The sequence below is a fragment of the Poecilia reticulata genome, linkage group LG4, assembly GCF_000633615.1.
Source record: "Poecilia reticulata strain Guanapo linkage group LG4, Guppy_female_1.0+MT, whole genome shotgun sequence".
Lineage (NCBI taxonomy): Eukaryota > Metazoa > Chordata > Actinopteri > Cyprinodontiformes > Poeciliidae > Poecilia > Poecilia reticulata.
In genome coordinates this window covers 18,709,664-18,732,901 of record NC_024334.1, presented here as the reverse complement: position 1 = coordinate 18,732,901, position 23,238 = coordinate 18,709,664, and the positions used below count along the sequence as shown (strand labels likewise).

At 41.1% G+C, this 23,238-nt stretch overlaps 1 protein-coding gene across 4 annotated transcripts; it reads right to left on the bottom strand.

Moving 5' to 3' along the window:
- Nucleotides 1-1,132: 1,132 nt before the first annotated feature.
- On the bottom strand, nt 1,133-22,924 carry cpeb2 (cytoplasmic polyadenylation element binding protein 2). 4 transcript variants are annotated; one of them, XM_008407528.2, is made up of 11 exons: nt 21,411-22,924; nt 15,861-16,136; nt 11,040-11,130; nt 7,521-7,571; nt 6,287-6,310; nt 4,449-4,622; nt 4,251-4,340; nt 2,849-2,967; nt 2,623-2,737; nt 1,769-1,950; nt 1,133-1,690 (listed from the first exon to the last, which is right to left on the bottom strand). In XM_008407528.2, the coding sequence occupies exons 1-11, from the start codon at nt 22,299-22,301 to the stop codon at nt 1,463-1,465; spliced, it is 2,241 nt and encodes a 746-aa protein (XP_008405750.1). In that variant the 5' UTR covers nt 22,302-22,924; the 3' UTR covers nt 1,133-1,462. The 4 variants fall into 4 exon arrangements, with proteins under 4 accessions (XP_008405750.1, XP_008405751.1, XP_008405752.1 ...); XM_008407529.2 differs by lacking the exon at nt 6,287-6,310; XM_008407530.2 differs by lacking the exon at nt 7,521-7,571 and having other exon boundaries at nt 21,411-22,923.
- Between the last annotated feature and the right edge of the window lie 314 nt (nt 22,925-23,238).

The following is a 23,238-nucleotide window of genomic DNA, read 5'->3' as shown; positions in this document are numbered from 1 at the left end:
CCGTAGGAAAAGCGAAGGCATGTTGCTGAATTTATCTCTACGTAATCTGTTGATAACTAGACTAGAGCTATCACACTAAGAACAATCACACAGCACATGGACAACACAAACCACTGAACACCACTCTGCTTTTGAGATTTTTTTTTTCGTCTATACAAGCCGCCATGTCACCAAAGGATGGCGTCTACTAAGTCTACATTAGAACCGATATCACTTGTTTTTGTATTGATAGTATGTAAACAGATCAAACAACAGAGAAACATCGATGCATGCAAGTTTATGTATGTTTTTTTTCTTCTTCTTACCTAACTTCATCTGACTTTTTTTTTCTTTGTCATTTAGGAATCTGCAGTTGATGATCATGCTACCCAGTACAGAATTTCAGTTTTGAAGCCTTTTTAAAATAGGATTTCAGTGATCAGCTGTTTTGGTTTATTATATCTTTCTCACATCTATCCTGCATGCTACTTCTGCAGCTACAAGCCTATTGTGGTTTGCATGCACTCTTAACTCTTTCTGTGGCGCCGTTAAGTGGTTGAGTGCATACTGCATTTCATTTTACATGATTCGGGTTTAAATATAACACCAACATATCTATTCATATATAATTATATATAGCAGCAAAGCTTCTAAAATAGCTTTTTTTTCTTCTTAAGTATAAATGTTAGCAGAAAACCGGATTTTGTGTTTTGAGGTATCACTCTACAGGTTAGAATGAGCACAAAAAAATAACCTTTTCTTCTTCTGGGTTTTTTTTCTCCTTTCAATAAACCTTCTAAAAAAGTAAAAACAAAACAAAACAAAAAACAAAAACAACAAGAGAGCCCGTGGCGGCATTAGAAAGGAACGCTTGTTTCCGCGTCAGACGGCGTGTCAGTTTTGAGCCTCCTATCGTTTTTTGCTACCTTTGGTTAAATCACCTGCGGCACGTGTCGACGTTAGAGAATCGAGTTTTTCTTTTTTCTTTCCCCGGAAACAAGTGTGCACTGAACGCACTGTGTGGTTGCTAGCAGCAGACAGACAGACAGACGAGCTGCCCCCATGCAAAAAACATTCCTGTTTCTACTTTAAATCTCACATACAAAAATAATAATAGTAATCACAATAATAATCATAATAATAATAATGATGATAATAATAATAAAAAAAGCTACAAAAATCAATCTCTTTTTTTTTCTTTTAAATCTCCTCTTAGAAAAAGATGAAAGTACCACAAAAGAGTTGTAGAGTTGTCAGAGCCTGAGATGTGAGGGGGGTTTTGGTGAAAAACTGAGGCTTGCGGTGTTTGGCTGCTACAAAAGATATATAGCTATATATAGTATATATTGTATAGTGTTGCGCACTTGATTATACTGATAGCTTAGTTTAGCAGGAGAGGCAGAGCCAGGCTCTTTTTCCCATTAGCCGGTGTTTCCCTTAACTCTGACCGTCACCGCTGGATGTGGAGCCCCCCGGCCCCCTGTTAGTTCCAGCGGAAGTGAATCTGGCGCGGGCGGTCGGCGCCCTCCTTCACCAGGGGCTTGTGAAACTCTCGCCCTGCGCGGGAGTGGATGTTGGCCCAGCAGAACTCACAGTAGTACTGGAGACAAGTGACGTTAGCGCAGAAGAAGGGAGCAAATTTCCCGCCGCAGCGAGCGCCCTGGCACTCGTCACACAGCTGGTCGTCTAGGACGTAGGGCTTCACCTCCACCTGCATTTTCAATGAGAAATTGTGGGTCACATCTTAAATGCCTCAGTGTGTGGGAATTGTTAATAAAACAAACTGTACCCGCTTATCAATATCTCCATGTTGTAGCTGGACGAATCTTGCACTGATGGCAGCAATGTAACTCTGCTGATTGGAGAAGGCCACCCGCCCCGCCCCCTTGGGGTACTTGAGCTCTGGATCTGTGTCGATTCCTGCGTAGCACACTCCACCGTAGAGGCGGTCCATAATCATGGCCAGCTCAACTAAACAAAGGCAGAGAATATTAAAAAAGGAAAGTTAACATGACATAATAGCAGCTGTGGGCACAGCTAGCTAAAAAGTTAATTTCGCTAACCCTAAAACACTAGTTATAAACAATAGTTACACAAATGCTAAAGCGCTACGCCAACACAGTATTTAGTATAAGCTAATGCTAAAGCATTACGCCAACATGGTATTTAGCACAAGCTAATGCTAAAGTGCTAACTTCAATTGAAATTATATGATGTCAGCCCTGGAAATGCTACAAAGGCAGACATATAAGTTCAGTTGAGGAAATTAGAACTGAGGAAATAGAACTACAGCATGAACAGTCTTCACACACTTAAAAATAAGAGCATGAACGATTAGCTTGAAGATTTCATCTTAACAGTAGATAAATCATCACAGATGTCAAACTTTATTCAACTGAAAGCTTACAAAACAGCCAAGAGAATCAGTACGTTATCATTCACCAGAAAAAAAATTTATTCAGGGAAGGGTAAGCTTGCTAAACGTTTTCAATGTTAGCAAAAATGCTAAAGTTCTAAACCAAGAAATAGCTTCACTATTAGCACATTACGAGAAGAGAGACCACAATCGGATAACAGGCTGTCCCACCATGGTTGCAGTCAGGATAGTTTTGTTGTCACTAAAACACAGTCAGGGGTACGTACTTGCTCTCAGAGGACGAGGGACGCCTCCCACAAAGATGGTTTTACGGGGATCGAGAGGCTGTGATCCGTCCATCACAAAATCACTGTCGCTCAGGTTCCACGGTCGGATTTGCACCTGCAGTCAAACACGACACAAGTTTGACTCTCGTCTCTTGATAAGACGGGAAACATGTTCACGACGACTCCATTATGTTCCTGCCAGACAGATGCTGGGCGTTGAACTCACTGGTTTGTCCTTGATGGTGGGGCTGGAAACACACAGGTAGAGCTTCCCATCCTCCTCCATGCACGCGTCAATCAGGGCCTGCACCGAGCTCTCCTCCTGGAACAGCAGGAAGGCGTATCCTTGGACAAATACACACATACACAAGGTCTTAATGTGGATTCAGTTCAAAAACATCACTTTGCACAACCTACTAGGGCCAATGGGAAAGCATTTAATCTTCTCCCTTAACATTTCACCAGAGTGGGTCATACAGAAAGGGATATGTGAGCCTTCCTCTTTGAGAAATCTGCAACTGATGAGCCACTTCTGTGTTCAGTATATTTTGGGTTGTTATCTTGTTGGAAGACCCAGTGGGTTTGGTCCAGTTTTTTCTGTCTGTTCTTAAAATGATCCAGGATTAGTTGAACATGTTGGCCAAAATACGTTGTAATTTTCCTATTAACAAAAAAAATGCTGTTTGTGATTCACCAAAACTTATAATTATGTCAAAAATGTACGTCTTTTGTTTTATTTCTCACCGGTCGAAGTTGGGAATGTTAGGGCTACTAACTGCTTTCCATTGGATATTTCCTGATTTATGAAAATCTCTACAATATTTGAATGCAGAGCTCCTCCATTATGACTAATATTACAATCATGATTATTTTGGTCAGCAGTGACTTTAATGAGTTTCAAAAAACAGCACATTTATCACACTTGAATAACAATGAATGGCCCTGAAACACATCATTTGCCCTGATGTCTTCTTCTTGAATTAAAGAATTCAAAAACAAGACTTGAATGGGAGGCATAAGCCTCCCATAAAATAACAAGTATTTATCCATATCCAGGCTAATAAATGTAGAAAATATATATCTATTGCATAAACTCCAGCCTCCTTTTGCACGTTTCTCCTAAATCACTTCATGTTTCAATGTTGGCCGGCTAATCAGATTTGTCGTGTTGACATGTGGTGCAGAAAACCTGGAGTAGAAAATCCTGCACATCAAGCATCTCTCTGCCATGTTTGATTGAGCTACATTTTCAAAATAAATGAGTCCAGCTTCCAGAACAAGACAATGACATCATCTACTATTTTTTTTCCAATTTTGGATTAATGACTCGGGGTAATGGGTTTCTGTGTGATCATATTTACACCCCGAAGGGGAAACTCAGCGTCATGGATTATTTACCAGAAATTGAAAATGACTGCTGGATGCGGGGCGAAGCAGGGCGGATGATGGATGTTAGCGGGTGCTAATAATTGTGACACCAGTAATTCTCCTAAATCATTTCTTAATTTGGGATTTTCTCCCACTAAATAAAGATTTTACTTTAAGGATTTTTTTTTCTTTTTCAGGATGAAAACATTTATAGAAAATGTTTATGATATATCAGACTTGTTTGTGTGTTTTGTCGATACCTTTAGGTGGAAAGTAGGATTTGCTCTCAGCTTTGTGTGGCCAGTCGACCACCAGGTGACCGAAGCGACGGAAGCTTGAGGTGATTTCATCTGAATCGACGTTTAGAAAAAAACAAACAAACAAAACAAACAGATGTAAAAAGTGAAAGACAGAGCAGAAAAAAACCCCAGTCGTGGAGCCGGTCTGGTCATCCTCACCTTCGTCTATATCAGGAGGCAAGCCCCCCACAAACACCTTACGAGAGAAGCGCTCGATGCGCTCCCCGTTTTGGTGGGGGTAGCAGTTGGGGGAGCCGAGGACTCCAGGGACACCTTGGTTGCCGTGGCCGTCGTCGAGGAGATTGTCGTCGATCGGGAAGAGAGAGGAGCGGCCTGGCAGAGATCAACAGGAAGGTGAGACAAGCGGGAATTTGCAGAAAGCGCCCCGGCAGTGCGGCCTCTTTAAGGGAGCATCATTTCTCCTCTTTACAGAGGGACAGATTAGAGAGTAAAGCGCCCTATAAAATAACCTGTCCACTTTCATCGCACTGCAACGCAGAGACAAAACAGCAGCTTAAAGCGAGGATTATGTGCAGTTTCATTTTTGGCAGATCTGTGACTGTGACACGCAATAATCTGCCCTCCGCGTTGAGCTGCATGGCTGATGAGGCAGGGCTGAAAAGCTGGGAACAAAATCATGTGACCTCCAAAGTGTTCAGTTTATTATCTGTCGTAATAAAAATAATTAAACTGATAACAAATAAATCATGTTTTCTTCTAAAATTTAATTACCAGCATTGCCAAAGGCAAATATATTCAATTTAATCCTTTATAATTACGTTGAAACTATTTGTGGCCTGTTAGTCTAAAAAAATTAAAATAAAAACACTAAGTGGTCCGCCAACTGTGAATATACAAAAACACAAAAAAGTGTAATTAATTTAACAAGGTTGAATTACAAACTGAAGCAGCTTAGAGTTAGAAAATGTTCCGGATAAGCAAAGAATATATGAAGCTCTCAAAAATTTGAAGAGTAATTTGATTTGGATTAAAAAAATAAAATAAAATACTGAACCAAACCTCAGGTGCCCCAAAAAGTATTCACACCCCTTACACTTTTCCCATTTCATCCAGAAACCTGAATGTACCTCACTGGCATTTTATGTGACTGACACAAGAAGAGCATATTTACATTATTCAACCCCATTTACTTTGATGCCTCTAAATAATATCCAGCAGGCCTGGATGTAATTTAACCACAGTATGAATTCAGGTGATTTTAAAACATGGTCAGGATCAAAGGGCTTGAATACTTTAAGTCACAAAGCTGGTCCTGTAAACGCAGAAGGTGTTGAAACCTGCAGCACCTGCCTGTCAACGACCGACTCACGTTCAGCTGCACGTGGCCAAAATGTTAGACACACATATGTCAGGGCTGCACTGTGGAACAGAACAATCTGAATGTAATCCACATTGTGCAGAACCGGGCCTGGTAGATGACCTTTTACAGAGAGGGAAGAGGAAAGTTCACATTTTAAGGCTGTTTTCATGTTTTGAAAATCCAATCAGTAATCTAAAATGCCTGAAAAGAGATTTTTAATCAACCAGACATTCCATGTCTACGTCACTCACATCCGAAGAACTCAATAGTTACCGAGCAGTTTCAACTGAAGACCATTTTCCTCCTAGTTTAATGCACAGGAGCTAATGCGTGTTTATATAAAAAGCTAAGCTGATTGGTAATTGATCTACAGTATGTAAAAACACCTAAACAACATTAACTAGACATTTGAGATCAAATATTTACAACTAATGGAAAGAGAATAACAGTCTGGAAACCACTGTTATCATTCTTACTTGGTAAGTAAAATAATTGTGTTTTTTATGTACAGCAAAGGGGGAAAAGGAAGTTTCTTCCTAAAAACAAATAAAAAACCCCAACATGTTCTAAAACCTAAAATCCAAAATACAGCGAGTTCTCGCTCCAGACTGAAAGCCCATTTACAGTAAGCAGGAAAACATGCCACAGGAGAAGACAGACACATCGCAGTATTTACCTCGACGTCTCCCATAGCTTCTGGCTGCATGTAGAAAAGTACAAGAGGGCAAAGTTCAGCCGTGCAAACATTTTAAACTTTAATCTGCAATTATCTCATAACTTTATCCAACTACAAATCAACTGACTTCAGTAATTAATTAACAGGATGGAATGGCCTGCCTAAAAGTGAACCATTTACAGTGTCTCAAGAACATTCAGACTGAAGAGGAGCAAAAGAGAGCAAAACGTCGTCCGCTGTGAAATATGCTGAGTATGTTGGCAGCATTTTAGAAATCTCAGAGTTGAGTAAAGGAGCTTAATTTGCTAGATCAGTGGTGTCCAACTCATTGTCGTTTTGGGCCAAATCAAGATCATGAATGCTCTTAAAGGGCCGGTTGTGCCAGGATGTATCAATAAAACCTGATCACAAACTGTTAAAATATCAACAAATTCTTAAAATTAAATAACATTATTAAATATCTTTTCAGTCCTTCCAGGATTTTGTGATTTTTTATTTTTTTTTTGCAATAAAAATCAAAGTGTTTGTGGTGTTAATTTGGAATTTCTTTTAGCAAAATCTACAATAAACTCCCAATTATTTGTGTTCACGCTAAAAAGTGTGGGGATTTGTTGATTTTTGCGAGAATTTCCACAATAATTCTCAAGAAACTGGAGGGACTGATATAATTTGACAGTAAACATATAAAAAAATTACATTAACTTGACCGATGACATAAAATGTGAGCACATTTGGTGTTTAGTCTAGAACCCAGAGGGCCACACAAGAAGCTACGGCGGGCCGGATTTGGCCCACAGGCCTCTAGTTTGACACATGCCTTCTATACGATCCAAACGAGCTTGTGACCAGAAATCAACCACAAAAAATTACCGTAGCTTCTGCTAAGTTGAGAATTTAAATTGAACCGATTTAGATTTTTTTCTTATACTTAGAACAAATGAAAACAAAAACATTTTTATTTTATTTTATTTTTTTATTATTAAAAGGCATGTATGTGAGTCTGTCCCCACAGCTAGACATAACAATGTAGATCAGGTTCTGAGAGTATCAATACTAAGGCATCTACAGTATGTTGCCCTTAAAAGTGTGACAGCATTTTAAAATAGAAAGCCTTGAAGAGTTACACGAGGAGCCCTGCAGGTGGTGAAGTGTGAGTCTAACGAGGTCAAAGAGTAACGGGGGATGCAGCGAGGGGAGTGGTACACAGAGGGCGACGACGCTTCCAGATAATTACCATTGAGCATGAGAAGGCCGTCGGCCCCGGGGTTAGGGCAGCCCACACGGCCTGACATGAGAAACACACATGTTACAAACTCAGACACACACCACAGAAATACAAATACAGATACCAATGAGGGGGAAAGCGGAGGGAGAGGGCAGGATGAGGCTGACACATTTACATGGCAACTGATGCAGAAACAACAAACAGGGAGAGCACAGCTGTGTGCTACAGGCAAAAACGATACAAATGTTCATTTAAAAAAAAGAGAGCATTTATGACATTTTTTTCACTAATTACATTGATTTTTATTCTTATTTCTTTTAGAACAGGTGAACCTTTGCTTTTTTTAAAAGCTGGCTTCATGCTGTAAATACTGGTATTCACTTAATGATCTGTCTTATTTATGGTTTTTGGTTGTGTGTGGTTTCTACTTCTTTTTGATTTATTGTTTTTGGTTTTGTGTTTTATTTTGGATATTTAAAATCTCTTCCTGTTCTAGTATGGAGTGTCCTGTACAAAAATAAAGTTTATGAGTCTTTGAGAGAGGGAACTTGCATTATTATGCTATTATCAACATATTACTTGGAAATGGTCTCAAAACGACAATATTATCGTTTACCGCAATCATTTTTGGGACAATTTATCGTTCAGCAAAACGTGTTATAGTGACAGGTAAATGGGATTTTTATGCAGTAACCAGCATACAGAGCAGGATGTTTTAGTATTATTTAATATTTCAATGGTATCTAGTTACTGTCAAAGCTCTGACGCATGCAGTGTCTTATTGTAATATCCTCTCACTGAGCATTTGTATTCAGCCTCCCTTCGTCAATACTTGGTTGAGTCACCTTTTCTCTACAGTCACATCTGCAGGTCTTTTGGGAGTTTGCAAAGCCACAGTTTGAAATTTTATACAGGTTCTTCTTGTATAGCGCATTGAGTGGTCAGTTTGTCTGAAACGGCGCTATATAAGTTAGTTTACTCTAGGAATTTTGAGAACAGCTGTATTTATGCTAAGTTACACACAGGATGTGTCTGAAGATAAATGGTTCAAGTGCATCAGAGTAAGGAGGGCTGGATAGAAATGCACAGATACTTTCCAGATTTTCATTTGTAAAAGACAAAAAAAGAAAACCATGTTTATCATTTGTATTCCTCTTAACGGTTTTGTTGTACTGCACCACATAAAATCCTACTAAAATCAGAGTTTCTGCAGGTTTCACCTACTCAAATTTAAGACTTTTTAAGACCTTTAAAACCATTTTCAATTAAATTTACGACCTGGTAAAGACTTGTAAGACTAATGTTTGAACTCCATGTTTAAAATCCACTGAACTTCCGATTTCAGAGTTTTTATGTCGCATTAGCAACAGTCACCGTTTTCTGGGGCGCTTCAGCCATGTACCTTCAAAACTGTGACATTTCTGGGGTCTGCCTTTTGAACAGAATGCACAAAAAATTAAGCTATGGAGTTAGCTAGCAAAGGTATTAGCAGCTAGTTAGCAGTAGCCTCAACCGCCTCAAGTCACAATGAAGATGATTAGATGACAATAAAGATTTTTGAGAAAAAAACAACATATACAAGGTAAAAATAGTCCTGCCATGACAAAACATAAAACCTGTGATTTTTATTGAATTTAATACAGTTTAAGGCCTTAATTTTAATACTTTTAAGAGTTTTTATGGCTGTGTGGATTCCCTGAGAATTCATAGAGATTTGTAGTTGTCATGTGACAATGCACAGTTGGTAGAGCTGTTGCCTTGCATCAAGAAGGTTCTGGGTTCGATTCCCGGCCCAGGTCTTTCTGCATGGAGATTGCATGTTCTCATGCGTGGGTTTTCTCCGGGTTCCTCCAAAAACATGACTGTCAGGTTAATTGGCCTCTCCCTAGGTGTGAGTGCGTGCGTGCATGGTTGTTTGTCCTGTCTCTCTCTGTGTTGCCCTGCGACAGACTGGCGACCTGTCCAGGGTGACCCCGCCTCTCGCCCGGAACATTAGCTGGAGATGGGCACCAGCACCCTCCCGACCCCTCTAAGGACAAGGGTGCAAAGAAAATGGATGGATGGATGTGACGAATGATGAAAAGACTCGCAGTTCCTATTGTGAGGAATTAGCACCAACCATGCCACTTTTTAAGTTACCTAGTCGTCGTTTTTAGGTTACCGTTAGTGCAGGTTCATCTGCATAACCATTTGCAAGGGAATTCTGAGAATTTGAAGAAGATGTGACTTCTGAATCCTCTTCTTCAGGTCGTCTGACCTGTACTGACCAGTTTCATGCCGTGAAACTGCATTTGCATGACAAGAATACAAGGCAGGACCCTTTGGCTTGGATTTGCCAAAGCTCCAGCACAGAAGCTGCAGTCTGCAGATGAGTCATGGTGGAGCAGATAATGGGCTCGTCTGCATTTTATTTTTGTTTATCTACCAAAACGGAAAAAAATCTGAAATGTTTCATTCGTAGCTGGAAAATATTAAATAAACCTCGAGAGCTTAAAAAGTTCTTAGCTACTTTATGCTAACAAGCTAATGAAACCTGATAATTTTACCATGTGCTCTTACGTTTAAAAGCTGCTAAGCATAATAAAGTGGTAATGCTGTAAATAGCCTGTCAGGGCCTTGTAAGCCGTCGTCCCTCTCATCTCCCCTCTTGGCTGTCATAAACAGTGTGTGGAAGGGTGATCTCATCTAAAATTAACCCGCCCCCCTCCCGTCTTCTTTTTTGCTCTGCACACTGGTTCATGTCCTGTCCATCTGTTCAAGCAGGAAATCCCCCTCCCCAACCCCAAAAAAAAAAATCTAGCTCCTGGAAGAAGAGCACAGGTGGATCTCTAATAAAACGGAAAGGAATGATGGCGCTTATTGCTTGTCCACAAACAAATCAGTAACCAAAGCAGACGTGCCTGTTTGTGCCACCCATGTTCTTCCTCTGTTCTTTCAATATTGTAAAGTGAGAGCGTATATAGCTCACACGGCTGTAAATGAGCCACTGGCAGGCGGTGGAGACGGCGACTGAGGAAGAGGAGGAGAAGGAAAAAGAGGCAGAGGAGGAGGAGGGTGCAGTCATCTGACACTGCTACTCTGATGTTCAGCAGCTGAGCGCGGGAGGCCAGGACAGTGTCGCACTCTCTGCCTGTCGCTGTCAAACCATTAGAAATAATTCAGAAGAAGCCCAGAGCTCATTCTGAATCTGTTGAATTTCCAAAGGCTGAACAGTCAGAAAACAGGTTTCTCTTCTTACTCTTACTGATGCACAAAAAAACACACAAAAAAACAGCAGGCCGGTTCTGCTGGCCAGGTTAAGCCAGCCACCAAATCAGAGCTTTAAGGGTCAGTTGAATGTGCAGCTGGTGGCACCGGCATTAAGCTCTCAGCGGGGAGGTAAATAAGCCCGCGTGTGGAAAAAAACAACACGGCTGTGGGAGAAACAGGCTCGTCGGCTCCTGGAGACAATTTCCCAAGCAAGATCGCCTTCCTCTGACCCCCCCCGCCCACGACGGGCGGAGACCGAAAGAGAAAAGGCCACATTACCTTTTATCGGGTCCTGCTCCACTCGCATGATGTTGATCAGGGAGCTCTCCAACGAGTGCATGTTCAGGCTGTCGTACATTCTGGAGCGGTCCTGGAAAAGTAAAAGAAAAAAATAAATAAAAGAGGCGCATGCTTGTTAGTTTGCCAGACATAAATGAAGCACAAACACCATGATGCATGTGTAAATCTATCACAGATTTGTGATTTTGGCTTGTGAGTATTAAAGCCTCAGAAATGTGGCTGTTGGGCTTAACATGCAGGGGACCGTAGATTCAGATTAACATTCTTTCCATATTTATTCAATTAGAGGGCCTGGAGGTGAGCCAGTGAGGGGCTGGACAACTATAAGGAGCTGAGTTGTACACAAATAGATGTCAGTGTACATATTCTTTTGTTGTTGTTTTTTTCTTTTGCATTTTGTCACGTAATAGCAGGCATGTGACGCAACACAAGAAAGTTGAAAACTGCTCAACTTTAGTCGACGTTGCTGTTCATTGTTTCAACTTTCACCTGTCGCCGTTGTTCGTCGTTGCATAAATGAAAGAAGCCCTGCTAAAGGCCATTAGTGAACATCTGCATCATGTGGATTAAAGGAACGCAGCAGACTAGCAGTATTAGGTTATAAAAAATAACCAATCAGCTGATAGGAATACTACCTGTCATGCCGTCTACAAAGAAAGCAAGAAAGGCCATAGATAGGAAAGATTGCAGCAGTGTGGGAATGGTTATGTTAAGCAGGGAAACTGCTGAGGTTTGATTGGAAGATGCACATACAGGACAATCCTGATGGAAAACCTGTTTGAATGGCTGAAAAAAGACTGAAAAAAGACATGATACTGGAGTGAAAGTTCATCTTCCAGTGGGATGACAACCCTAAACGTACAGGCCAGAGCTACAAAGGAATGGTTTAGATCATAGCATGTTGGCGTGTTTGAATGGCCTAGTCAAAGTCCAGCCTGAATTCAGTGAAGAATCTGTAAGAATGTATGTTCACCACAATCTCTGTTCAGTGTGACAGAATTTTGCCAAGAAAAATCTGGAAAAACTTCAGTCTTGGGATCTGCAGCAAAAGGTGTTTCAAGTACTGAATCAGAACACAAACGCACCACGGTATTTTTTTATATTTAATGGTAAAGAAATGTGAAAAGTGAAAACCTGGAATCCTTCTATATCCAGATTTTTTTTTTTGCGAGACTTTGCATCAAGGTTCTGTACGTGATACCCTTCACGATGCAAGGTTGAAATATAATTAGTTTGATCTCATTCAGTACAAATGAATGACTAAAACATCATTTTATGAAGCCGCGAGGTACAAAGTACAAGAATGAAAAAGCATCCATAGAAATTTCTCAGTGGTTTTCAGTCTTAAAACAGAGACGAATCCACCCTTTAGTCCTGCTAACGTGTCAGAAATGCAAGCAGAGACACCTAGCATGTTCAAACACGAAGATAAACCAATATCTTTATTGGAAGAAATACTTCAGAATTTGACTGAACCGATTTGTTTGTAGCAAAAGTTGATTCTGTTATTGAAGATTAATTTCAGCCCAAACTAAATTCGGTTGGGGAATTATTCTGACCTCTGACACCGAGAGCAGAGGTGACTCTCTCTCTCTCTTACCGTCGTCAGACTGAATCCCATGTGACTGTGGAAAGGTGATGCTGCATAGATGCGCTCTGTCAGCGACAGCCAAACGTTAAACAGAAAAGGAAGGAAGGAAAAGACTTGGAATCTGAAAAATTTCTGGGTCTGACACTGTTTATGGAAATTCATCCATGAAGTCAGGCCTGCTTCCTGGAATGGAAACGTTGTTCTTCTTGGCACCGATACGACTAAAAATACAAACTCATAGCAACAGTCGCACAACTTGGCGGCAACCTCATTCGGGCTGATATCATTAGTTTAATTTGAATGAGTCGTATATGACCCAGTTAACGAACGTAGAAAAAACTAACCGACTGACGAGGCCTCAGTAAGTGTAGATTATTAAATAAACCCTTTAGAAGAGACGAAATGTGACACTTTGTTTCAGTGTTCAGATGTAACTTTGTGATTTTCTCTCAGCAGTTTCTGCCCGAATGGCTTCATGGGAGAATTTAACAAGAAAAACATCAGGTCTTTAGCTAAAGGACAGCTTGAGAGAGTCTGGAGAATGTCTGGACAACTGCATCCCGATACTGTCCAGAGTTTGCCTCTGAGAACAGACGACTGCAGCCTTTTAATAACACAGCATGCAGAACAGACAATACTTCTTCCTCTAAGTTCCCTAATCAGTCGTCAGTCAAACCTGTCGTCATGCTGGCTTTGGTAGCCAAAAGGAAACACTAAGTTTGAATTTGTTCCTAAATGCTTCTCGACCAGGTGTTGATGAGTTGTCAATTTTAGCACTGCAGTGAATTTGAGAAAAAAAAGCTTAGAGTAGATGTTTCGATTTGGTTCATTTGAGTCGTTAGGCAATGTACGTGATGCAAAATAAGTGAAACGTAAGTGCTTTTCCTTTACTCAGGTGGATTTTACATCCAAAATGATAGTTTTGGAAAATAAAGTGTATTTATTGTAAGAAAAAAAATGCTAATATGAACAGGTGAATGGAAATAATTTATGTAGAAAGAGCTAACATGCAGAGACGGAAAAATTGTTCAGTCCATGATCAAATTTTCTCTAAATAGCTTCCGACCAATGATTGGGAAATAAATTTGATTCAAACTCCTACTGTTTTGTTCTGTAAGTGCATCTTCATTTGCTATCTTTAATTGTGAGAAACAATAAAGTTTACACACACAAAAACGGTATGTGTGTATGAAAATTAGGAAGTTAACAACAATGAGAAACTGGTCCTGCCTGTCACACTCTGAACCTCACAACTGAACAGTCTGTTTCAGCAAAAGATTTAATATACATGGGGTGTTAAATCAAACAAGTTTTGCAAATTGTGTCAGACTTGGCACGGAATAAGAGGACATGTTGGATCAGCAAATTTCAGTCCGAGCCAACGCAGTAAAACCCAACAATTGATTGCATCTTTCCAGGCATGACAGGATACGCCAAACATCCACAAAGAAAACAGACACTCCAAATAGAGTCAACTTTCCTCTGAAGGATGTCGACTTCAGTTGTTGCTTAAACTTTCCTTTCGGCTTTCATTTGATTTGAGTTCAAACTAAATTACAGTCATTATTGTTCCCAAAGGGACAGACTGGTTTACAATTGTGAATTGATCCTTTAATCAGAATTAATCATCGGATCAATTCACATTTTCCTAGTGAATGGAAACTCAGCTGTTGTTTCCTCCAATATCTAATTTTAGTAGCTGAGTTTCCCTTTAGAGGAACAACGTTGAGGTACCAGAAGAACAAATTCACAGAAATCTTTAGAAACAAAGACGTGAATTAGTGATTTAGTTCTTCAGAGTGCCTTGAAATGCTCTTCTCCCTTGAGCCTTTTCCATATTTTATTACATTAAAACCACAAACTTCAATGCATTTTGTTGGGGTTTTGTCTCGTAGATCAACACAAAGTAGTACATAGTGTGAGGCGGGAGGAAAATGACAAATGGTTTTCATAGTAACTTCCAAATGAAAATGTGAAAAGTTTGTGTTCAGCTCCCTTGAGTCAATGTCTGTCTGTATGTCACTTCAAACTCAATGCTGCTACCACCATGTTCCTCACTCTAACATTAAATTATAGATTTGTGAAAAACATGACTGACAGCTGTCAAAAAGAAAACATCCTCCAGAGTTACAGTGACCTCCTGGCTGCTTCTCTGATTGACGGTTTATTGTCGGTTTATGTCTTGGTAGGCTGACAGCTGTACTCTACTCTTTTCATTTTCAGATAAAGGACAGAACAGGGCTCTCTGTGACATGTTTAAACCTTCAGATGTTGTCGTAAAACCTAACCCTGCTTGTTATTTTCTGACATCTGCTGTGATCCTTGCTCTTCAAGATCCTATTTGTTCCCTCATGTCCTCCAATAAACCGCTGAGACCTTCACAAGAAACCTGGATTTATACCGACATTAAGATAGCATTCACACCAGCCACATTTAGTCCGCTTTAATCGGACTCCAGTTGGTTTATCTAGAAAGTCCAGTTCATTTGTGGAGGTGTGAATGTAAAATTAAATTCTGACGCTGACCAGAAAAGCAAACTCTGTTCCGAATAAAAACCTCTGTCTTGGTTTGATCGAAGTGAACTCTAGAGCAGTTTGCAAACATATGTGAACACAAGTGGACCTGAATCTGCTCTAAAAGCAGGAAGTGGACTATAGCGCAGGGCATTCTGGGTAAATGCAACAAAAACAAACACACTAATTTAGTGCTAGCAGGGAGAACTGCCTCATAGTTGTTTGCCAAACTGCTAAAACCTGATGCTACTCCATTTTTGTTTGCATTTTGCAAAGAAGGAAGTTGCTCTCAGCGTCGTCTTCAGAGGTTTTCATGTTGTTCCCTTCAATGGTTCTTGGTGAAGCGCCACCACAGGAAAGGAGGGGAATCATTTCACAGTGTGAAAGCAACTCGCACCAGCTGAACATGTAATAAATGTTTCAACTTTGGTTCCTAATCGAACCCAGTCTACTTGACTATCAGGTGTGAAAACATTCCTAAATTACAGGTTGTCCCTTTGTGCTTTTCTATGGCACAAAAACCTGGAAAATGTATTGACGTTTGTGACTATAAAGCGACAAAATGGGACATTTGAGAAGAGAACAGGAAAGACAAAAACTCAACATTATGATTGGGTTAATATGCGCATCGATGAGAGCATGAACTAATTCCGTTTAACATAAATGCTGAAATCATGTGAACAGCTGAGCTCATACCTGCAGGGGCAACATGGTGTTGCTGTTGCTGTCCGTGCGAAACATGTTCTCCTCCATCCAGGACTTCGGCCCCAGTGACCCTCCGGAGCGCGGGAACTTGGGCGGAGCGATGACGTTGCTGGAGAAGGGCTTCTTCAGGGGCGAGGCGTGACTGACGGAGCCGGGCACGCCCATGCTGCTGCCTCTGCGGTGGTCCCGGCCCCAAGACATGCCCCCGCCACTGCCGCCCCAGCCGTTCCCCTGGTGGCTCCCCCACGGGGACGCTTTCACCATGGGCTGCGCCGGCAACAAGCGGGAGGTTAGATCAAACGCATAAATATGCCTCAAATAAGCAGCAAGTTTAATGCTCGGTTTAATCCCATCCCTTATGTCCCCTCGTCAGCCACTGCCGAACTTTATCTGCTTCTGTAATGGGTGGGTAGATAAGAAGATTTAGAGCTTTAAGACTAATACTAAGTATCCCGTGCCCTGCGACACCACCACTGTAACTTGCACACTCTCTCCACCTGGACCTAGTGTCTTCTGCTTCAGCATCACCCTTCTTTTTTGGCAATGTCATGTGGAAATCCTATTCAGAGGCAATAGGCTTTGTTTGTGACGAAGAGAACCAAAAAGGTGAAATATAAGAGTGTATTTTGCTCAAAAATTCAAATAGGCGCGTCTGGTGTGCACTATTACTAGGAATGAGTGGAAGTGGCGTTACTGTTTTTAATCAGGTACAGGAGCAGAGCTGCAGCTAACAGTTATTTTAGTAATTGATTGTACTGACGATTAATTGGATTTAAAAATTAGCACATTATGCTGATTTTTTATTTTGTACAATATTGAAAATACATACAACATGTAAATAATTAAATTAATTTTCTTAAGAGAGAAAATACACATTTCATTGCCTTTAAATTCAAGAACACAGCATTACTTTAGTTGGTAGCTAAGGACGCATCTGGAGGTAAAAAAAATACATCTAACATCAACATGTGTAAAGCCCTTTCTGCTTGACTTAACATCAGCGCATTGCAGGGCTAATCTGTTGACAAATTTTTTGATTAACCACTTAATAATTGGACAGCAAAAGGTGCTTAATTAGAGATTTATTCTTAAATAATTTGAACCAGGTAAAAATAAAACTATGCCACTAAGTTTTTTTTAATCTTAATTGCACAATTTATGTATTTTTTGTACAATTGTGGCTTAATTACTGCTCTGAGGGTGTTGTTCTTTCAGCAAATTGCCTTTTTTTTTGTCTGTGTACTCCAGTTAACAATTAATCAATTACTAAATTAGTTGACAATTATTTGAACAATTAAAATAATTAATCAGAATTATTCAAATTAATTGTTTCAGCCCTATACAGGAGATAATGTTCCGAAGTCCACAGCGTTTCTCAAGGCGAGAAATATTTAGAAAAATATTTCTAAATATTTTTACAACAAAAAAACCCAAAATCTAATCAGATGCCAGTCACTTCGTGCTCACATCGTCCATATGAGCAGAATGGCAGAACCTGCAGGAGACGACAGAGACGACGTACCGAGGAACCGTCTGCTCTGGCTCTGGTCAGAGGGCAGAAACAGAAAGATCGGATCATTTTGCGATCAGCAAACCACAGCGTCCCCTAAGGGCTCCTGGGTCACGCTGGCGACAACAACAACGCTGCGATGGTTTGAGTTGTTACTGTGGGAAGGAGACCCAAAACTGGCTCTGTTCTGTTGACAGAGGTGTTTAAAAAGAAGTCTGAGGAAAGAAAACTATTTCCCATGGAGGCACGTCAGAAGTCCATGAAGGCAGACAACAGGAAACCAAACGTACTCTAGCAAAGTTTCCTCTATTTTATCCTTTTGAAGGATCAGAATCTGTCTGTCATGGAGCGTAATGTTACCTGACGCGTCCAGAACCTTTTCTGGACCAGAACGACATTTGCTGAGCTTTGAAAACCTCACAGTTAAGGAAAGCGTATGGACTCTCTATGCACACACGTTTGTTTAAAGATAATAGTGAAATTCTTTTTAACTGCTAAGCCGTGTAAAACCGACTGACCTATCTGTCACCCAGTGTGACGTCGTCTCCGGCTCTAATATAATTAATCATTATTGGACATAAAGGCAGCTTAAGGTTTCCATATAGATGAATGAATTAATTAATGAATTAATTAATGATCTAATAAATTAACACATCTGACAATAAATCTTGAGTTTTTCCTTCTTGAATATTAATTTCAAATCCACAATTTTTTTTTAAATGGAGCTTGGAGAGAAAATAGTATCTTGTTATCTGATGCACCTTTATAATTTTATGTGTGCTAAAAGAAAAAAATGTGGAATATATACCATCTTGTAAAGTAGTAAAGATGTAAAAATGGAGTCTTAGGGCCAATGTAGATAAAGAAAACAAACTGGCTGCAGAAAAGTAAACTTCTGTCAAAAAACTTTGAAATTTTGAGAATAATTTCAAACATTAGACAAATCTTGGATATTTTCTGATATTGAAAAGTCATAAATTTGCAAGAAAAATTTTTTTTCCAGGAGTGTATTCATAAATCTACGCCATAAAGTCAGATGTTTGTTTAAAAAAAAAAAAGTAACAGAAGTCCTCTAAGGTTTAAGTGGTAAATACAGAAGATGTACATCTATATGCTTTTCACAGTGGTTTCTTTTTCTGAACCAGAATGACATACAGGGTTCAGACTCATCCTGAGCGCCTGAAACAGGATCCAGAATACACACCTGAGCCAGTGAGGAAAAAGCTGCAACATGGCTGCATCGAGTCTAAACCTGGGAAATGTCTTTCTAATACCGGAGAACAGTCTAGATCCGCCACTTACACTCTGGAAAATATCCAGATACACATTTTCTAGATCTACTACACCAATTTTTGAGGACTTGTGGCATTTTTGATGCAAATGTCTAATTTTACAACATTAGTAAACTTCTGGGATTTTTCTTGCAAATTTCTGACTTCATAATGTCACGAATATTCAGTTTTTTAATATGAATTTATGCCTTTAAATATTGAAAATTGGATTTTCAATATTTAATTAAATTTATGACTTTTCAACACAACAGAACATTCAACTTTACTCCTGTATGGATGTGAAATTAGTCTAAAAATTGTGAAGATTTTGGGTGGTAATTTAGTCCTCTGTTTCTAATTATATATTGTTCTTTTATCTCCAATGACCCTCTGTTGTTTTATACTCTGTTGTATAAAAGAGGTATCGCAACATTCTCGTTATTGTTTTTTTTTTTTTTTACATAGATTCCTTTCGCATAACCAGGAGGATTTTACTTTACTAGTACTATAGACTGTCAGTCATGTGAAAGAGACACACCTGGTCCTGTTTTTGAAAAGATGGTTTTACTTTTCTGTTTTTGTTAGCATGTCATAACAGTCATGACTCTGTCACACAGCAACAGTCTTCAGTCAGGGGCCTCTTGTGATTCACTGGAAGACGGACTGCTACCAAAGACCCTTCCTGCCCAAAGCATCACCGCCCAAGAAAGTTGGATTATATGAGTTACTTACAACAGCACTTAATTTCTCTTTTGTTACTTTTAACTGAATTGAATTTAAGTTAAATTGGGAAAAATCACATTTTTAATTCCTCCAGATAGGTTGTTCAGTGTTTTATATAATACTTAAGAGTTAAATCGGAACTAACTTATTAAACTCTAAACTAGTTAAATAAAGCTAGTTCTTATACAAGTTCTTATTTTCTCTTTTAAGAAAATACAAGCTAGCTTAAACAAGCTAGTTCTTTAAGCTGGTTCTTAAAACTAGCTTATTTAAACTAGACATATCAAAGAACTAGCTTAGTTCTTATCTAGTTCAGGTCAGAGCTTTACAAAAATTGGAATAAACCCCCCCCACCCCCCCCGAAAACTCAGAAAATAAGAATATAGGATTAGAGCGTCATCACAGTTTGTCTCAGTTCAGAAGTAAGCTTCTTCTGTGTTTCAAGATCCTAACGACGTCACCGCATGGAGAGAAGTCGACTTTCTGCCTTTTCTCGCCTGCCGATACGTTTTTGGATGAGTATTTGATCAGGGCTGGGCGAGGGTGATTGCCTTTGTTGCTTTCATGCAAATATATTTACAATGGATTCAAAGAAGAGAAAAAAAATGTTAAAGGGCGAAGAAACAACAACACTGCAGAAGCACTTACAGGCACACCCAGTCAACACACACACACACACACACATGCACACACACACACACACGCACGCACAAACACGCACACGCACACACACACACACACACACACACACACACACACACACACACACACACACACACACACACACACATGAGAAACCTGAAGCTGAAGGCTACCCAGCTCGTAAAGCTTCCTGTTGCAGAGCGGGGAGGTTCGTGTGAGCCTCTGCTCAGGGTGTGCCACGCCACCACCCGCAACACTGACACACACACACACACACAGTCAGTGTGCAAATCACATGAGAAACCTGAAGCTGAAGGCTACCCAGCTCGTAAAGCTTCCTGTTGCAGAGCGGGGAGGTTCGTGTGAGCCTCTGCTCAGGGTGTGCCACGCCACCACCCGCAACACTGGATGTTTTCATTTCACCCAAAAATAAATAAATTAAAAAAAATAAAATAAATAAGCACCCATTTAGGATGCGGAAACAACCCTGTTCCCACCGAGCGAACCACAAGACAGGGATGGTCCGGCGCCATGTGACTGCATCCCACTGCCAGCTTCCAGGAGAGAACAACAGGAAGATTCAGCGATGCTCAGAGTTCCAGCATTCCCCCGCTCCTTCTTTATGCCTCAAGGGTAGAAACTCTAAGCCTTGCATAATGCATTATGAAAAGAAATATTTATCCCTCAAAGAGCCTGGCAGCAGACTGGGGACATTTTTTTTTCGAACACCTACATACTGTCACAAGGTGTTTCCCACAGGGATGAAACGATTAATCGGAATAATCGCGTTGAATCGATTATTGAGATAATTTTGATAATTCAGCTAATTTAGTGATCGATTAATCGTTGACTGGAGGACTCAAAGAGGCTGTTTTCTGAAAGAGCAACATACTCAGAGAAGTAATTAATCCATAACTGTACAAAAAATTATATAAAGTTTCTATAGACTGTCAAACAGAAACATGTTGATGATAGAAGTAATGTTTTAGCTGCATCCTTTGCTGCAAATGACCAAGCTTACTCTACAGGAATGCTATTTTATTGAAATTAAACAATAAAATGTTTATTTCTTTTATAAAAAAGGAACGGTATTATTTATTTGGATGTTTTAATGTATTTCTAATGAAACAATTAGCTGAATCTGGCAATTTTTCATCCGATTAAATCGTCAGAATAATAGATAGACTAACCATAACTAAAATAATCATTAGTCACAGCCCTGGATCCCCATAATCTATGACATTGCTTCCATTAAAAGACCCTCAATTTTGGCAATTTGAATACAATTAATTGAACTCCAGTGCGTTTTGAAGTACATTTTTCACCAATTCCTAGCTAATATCCTGCTACACAATGCACCGTCTTACTATGAGAGGATGCTGCCCAGATGCTCACCTGGTGTTGGTTGTAATTGTTCCTCTGCTGCAGGAAGGCGCCCTGCTGGGGGTGCATCTGGGGACTGACCGGGGACCTGCGGCTCTGCGGCTGCTGAGGAACATTCATCTGAGGCGAGAACGGACCGCCGAAGCCCTGCACGTTAATCCCGGCGCACGGATTAGCCGACACCGGCGAAAAGCTCTGGAAGAAGGCCGGGTTGATGGAGGACGGGATGCCCGGGTAGAAGCTGTTCTCGGAGTCCGTGCTGGGCATCTGGCTGATGGCGTTCGCGTGCATGGGGTTGATGGAGTTGGGCGCCGGTGGGGGCGAGGAGCTGGCCTGCACGGACCAAGGGGTGCCGAAACCGGGGAGGGAGGGCGAGGACGGGCCGCTCTGGATCTCCTGGGAGGAGGGCAGGTTGGGGAAAGCGGCGCTGAGTCCCCCGGACAGCATATTGCCGGTGCTGCTGCTGCTGCCATTGCCGTTATTCAAGTGGTGGGCGATGGGGGAGTCCATTTGGATCTCGTTCAGATTAATAGAGGGAGGCGATGGCGTCGCAGCATCGGCTTCGGCCGCCTCCACAGCAGAGCCGCGGGGGTCAGCGGCGCTGGAGAAGGGCTGCAGGTGACTGAAGCGCCCCTGAGGCGGGGGGGACTGCTCGGCCTGGGTGAACTCTAACTGCTGATGTATGCTTCGCTGAAGGTCACAGAGGGACTGCGTGTGGCAGAAATGCTCTGGGAAAGCGATCTTCTGGGTTAGGTGGCTGTAATCCGACGTGAAGGAGCTCAGCTGGCTCTCGGTCTGGATGGCTTGCTTCGCGGATTTGCTGACCGAGCCGCTGCTGCGGTCCTCCTCCTCGACTGATGGGGGTAACTGCGCGGCTGTCACCCCCACAGGCTCATCCTGCATGTTGTGCTGATGCGCAGTAGCTGACAGGAAAAGAGGGGACGCGGCGACGCTCGTGAAGGGCGAACCGAGGAATAAATTACTCTCGGGGAAACTGGCAGGGCGAGGCGCCGTATCCGTGCGGCGGCTAATTCTACGAATGCCAAATTCGACGTTTTAATTCAGCATAAAAGCGTTTTAAATAATGTTTATATTCGACCGCCCGTGTGTCTGCGTGTGGTCCTTTCAGCGGGGGAAATATGAGTGAATTGGCTGGAGGTGGAGGGGGTCAGGCCTAGGCAGAAATACTCGCCTGGTTCTCGTCGTAATCTTTCCTCGTCTCGGCGGTCTCACTATCTACCTAAACACCGAGCTGTTCGGCCTGGTTACGCGTATCCTAGCCGGCGCGGTCCATTCCCGTCCGAACCTTGCTGCCCCCCTCCTCCGGTGACCGGCTGGGCTGCTGCGGCAGAGGATTAAAGATCCCCGACTCAAACCACGTCACGGCCGCATCACGCCTCCGTGCGCCCGCCTCGAGCCTGGAGCCGCAAAGAGAGCCGCATTGTTTACGTCACTTTTTCATTATTCATAAAGTGCAGTAGGCCTACACACCCTCACTACACCCCCTAAAGTAGCCTACAGCTGGGCGAGGCACCATATATTACCGTATTGTTGATTAATGCTGCCTTATAGAAGTGTATTCAGTACATTGCCGAACGCCAAAAGTGCCACAAATATGAATGTAATAATTATTTTTAAATGTCAGTACAAAAATGCAAAAGAAATTGGAAGTATACAGTAAACACATAGCTACATTTAATTACATATGTCACTTGATTATGTCGAATGATTTAAGTTTAATTATATGGATTAAAAGTGTAAGTCAGACTAAAATGATTTATTATTTCTTATTTTATTACAGCAGTTTCATGGTTCCTGTTTTCCACTGTGCCATGCTCAG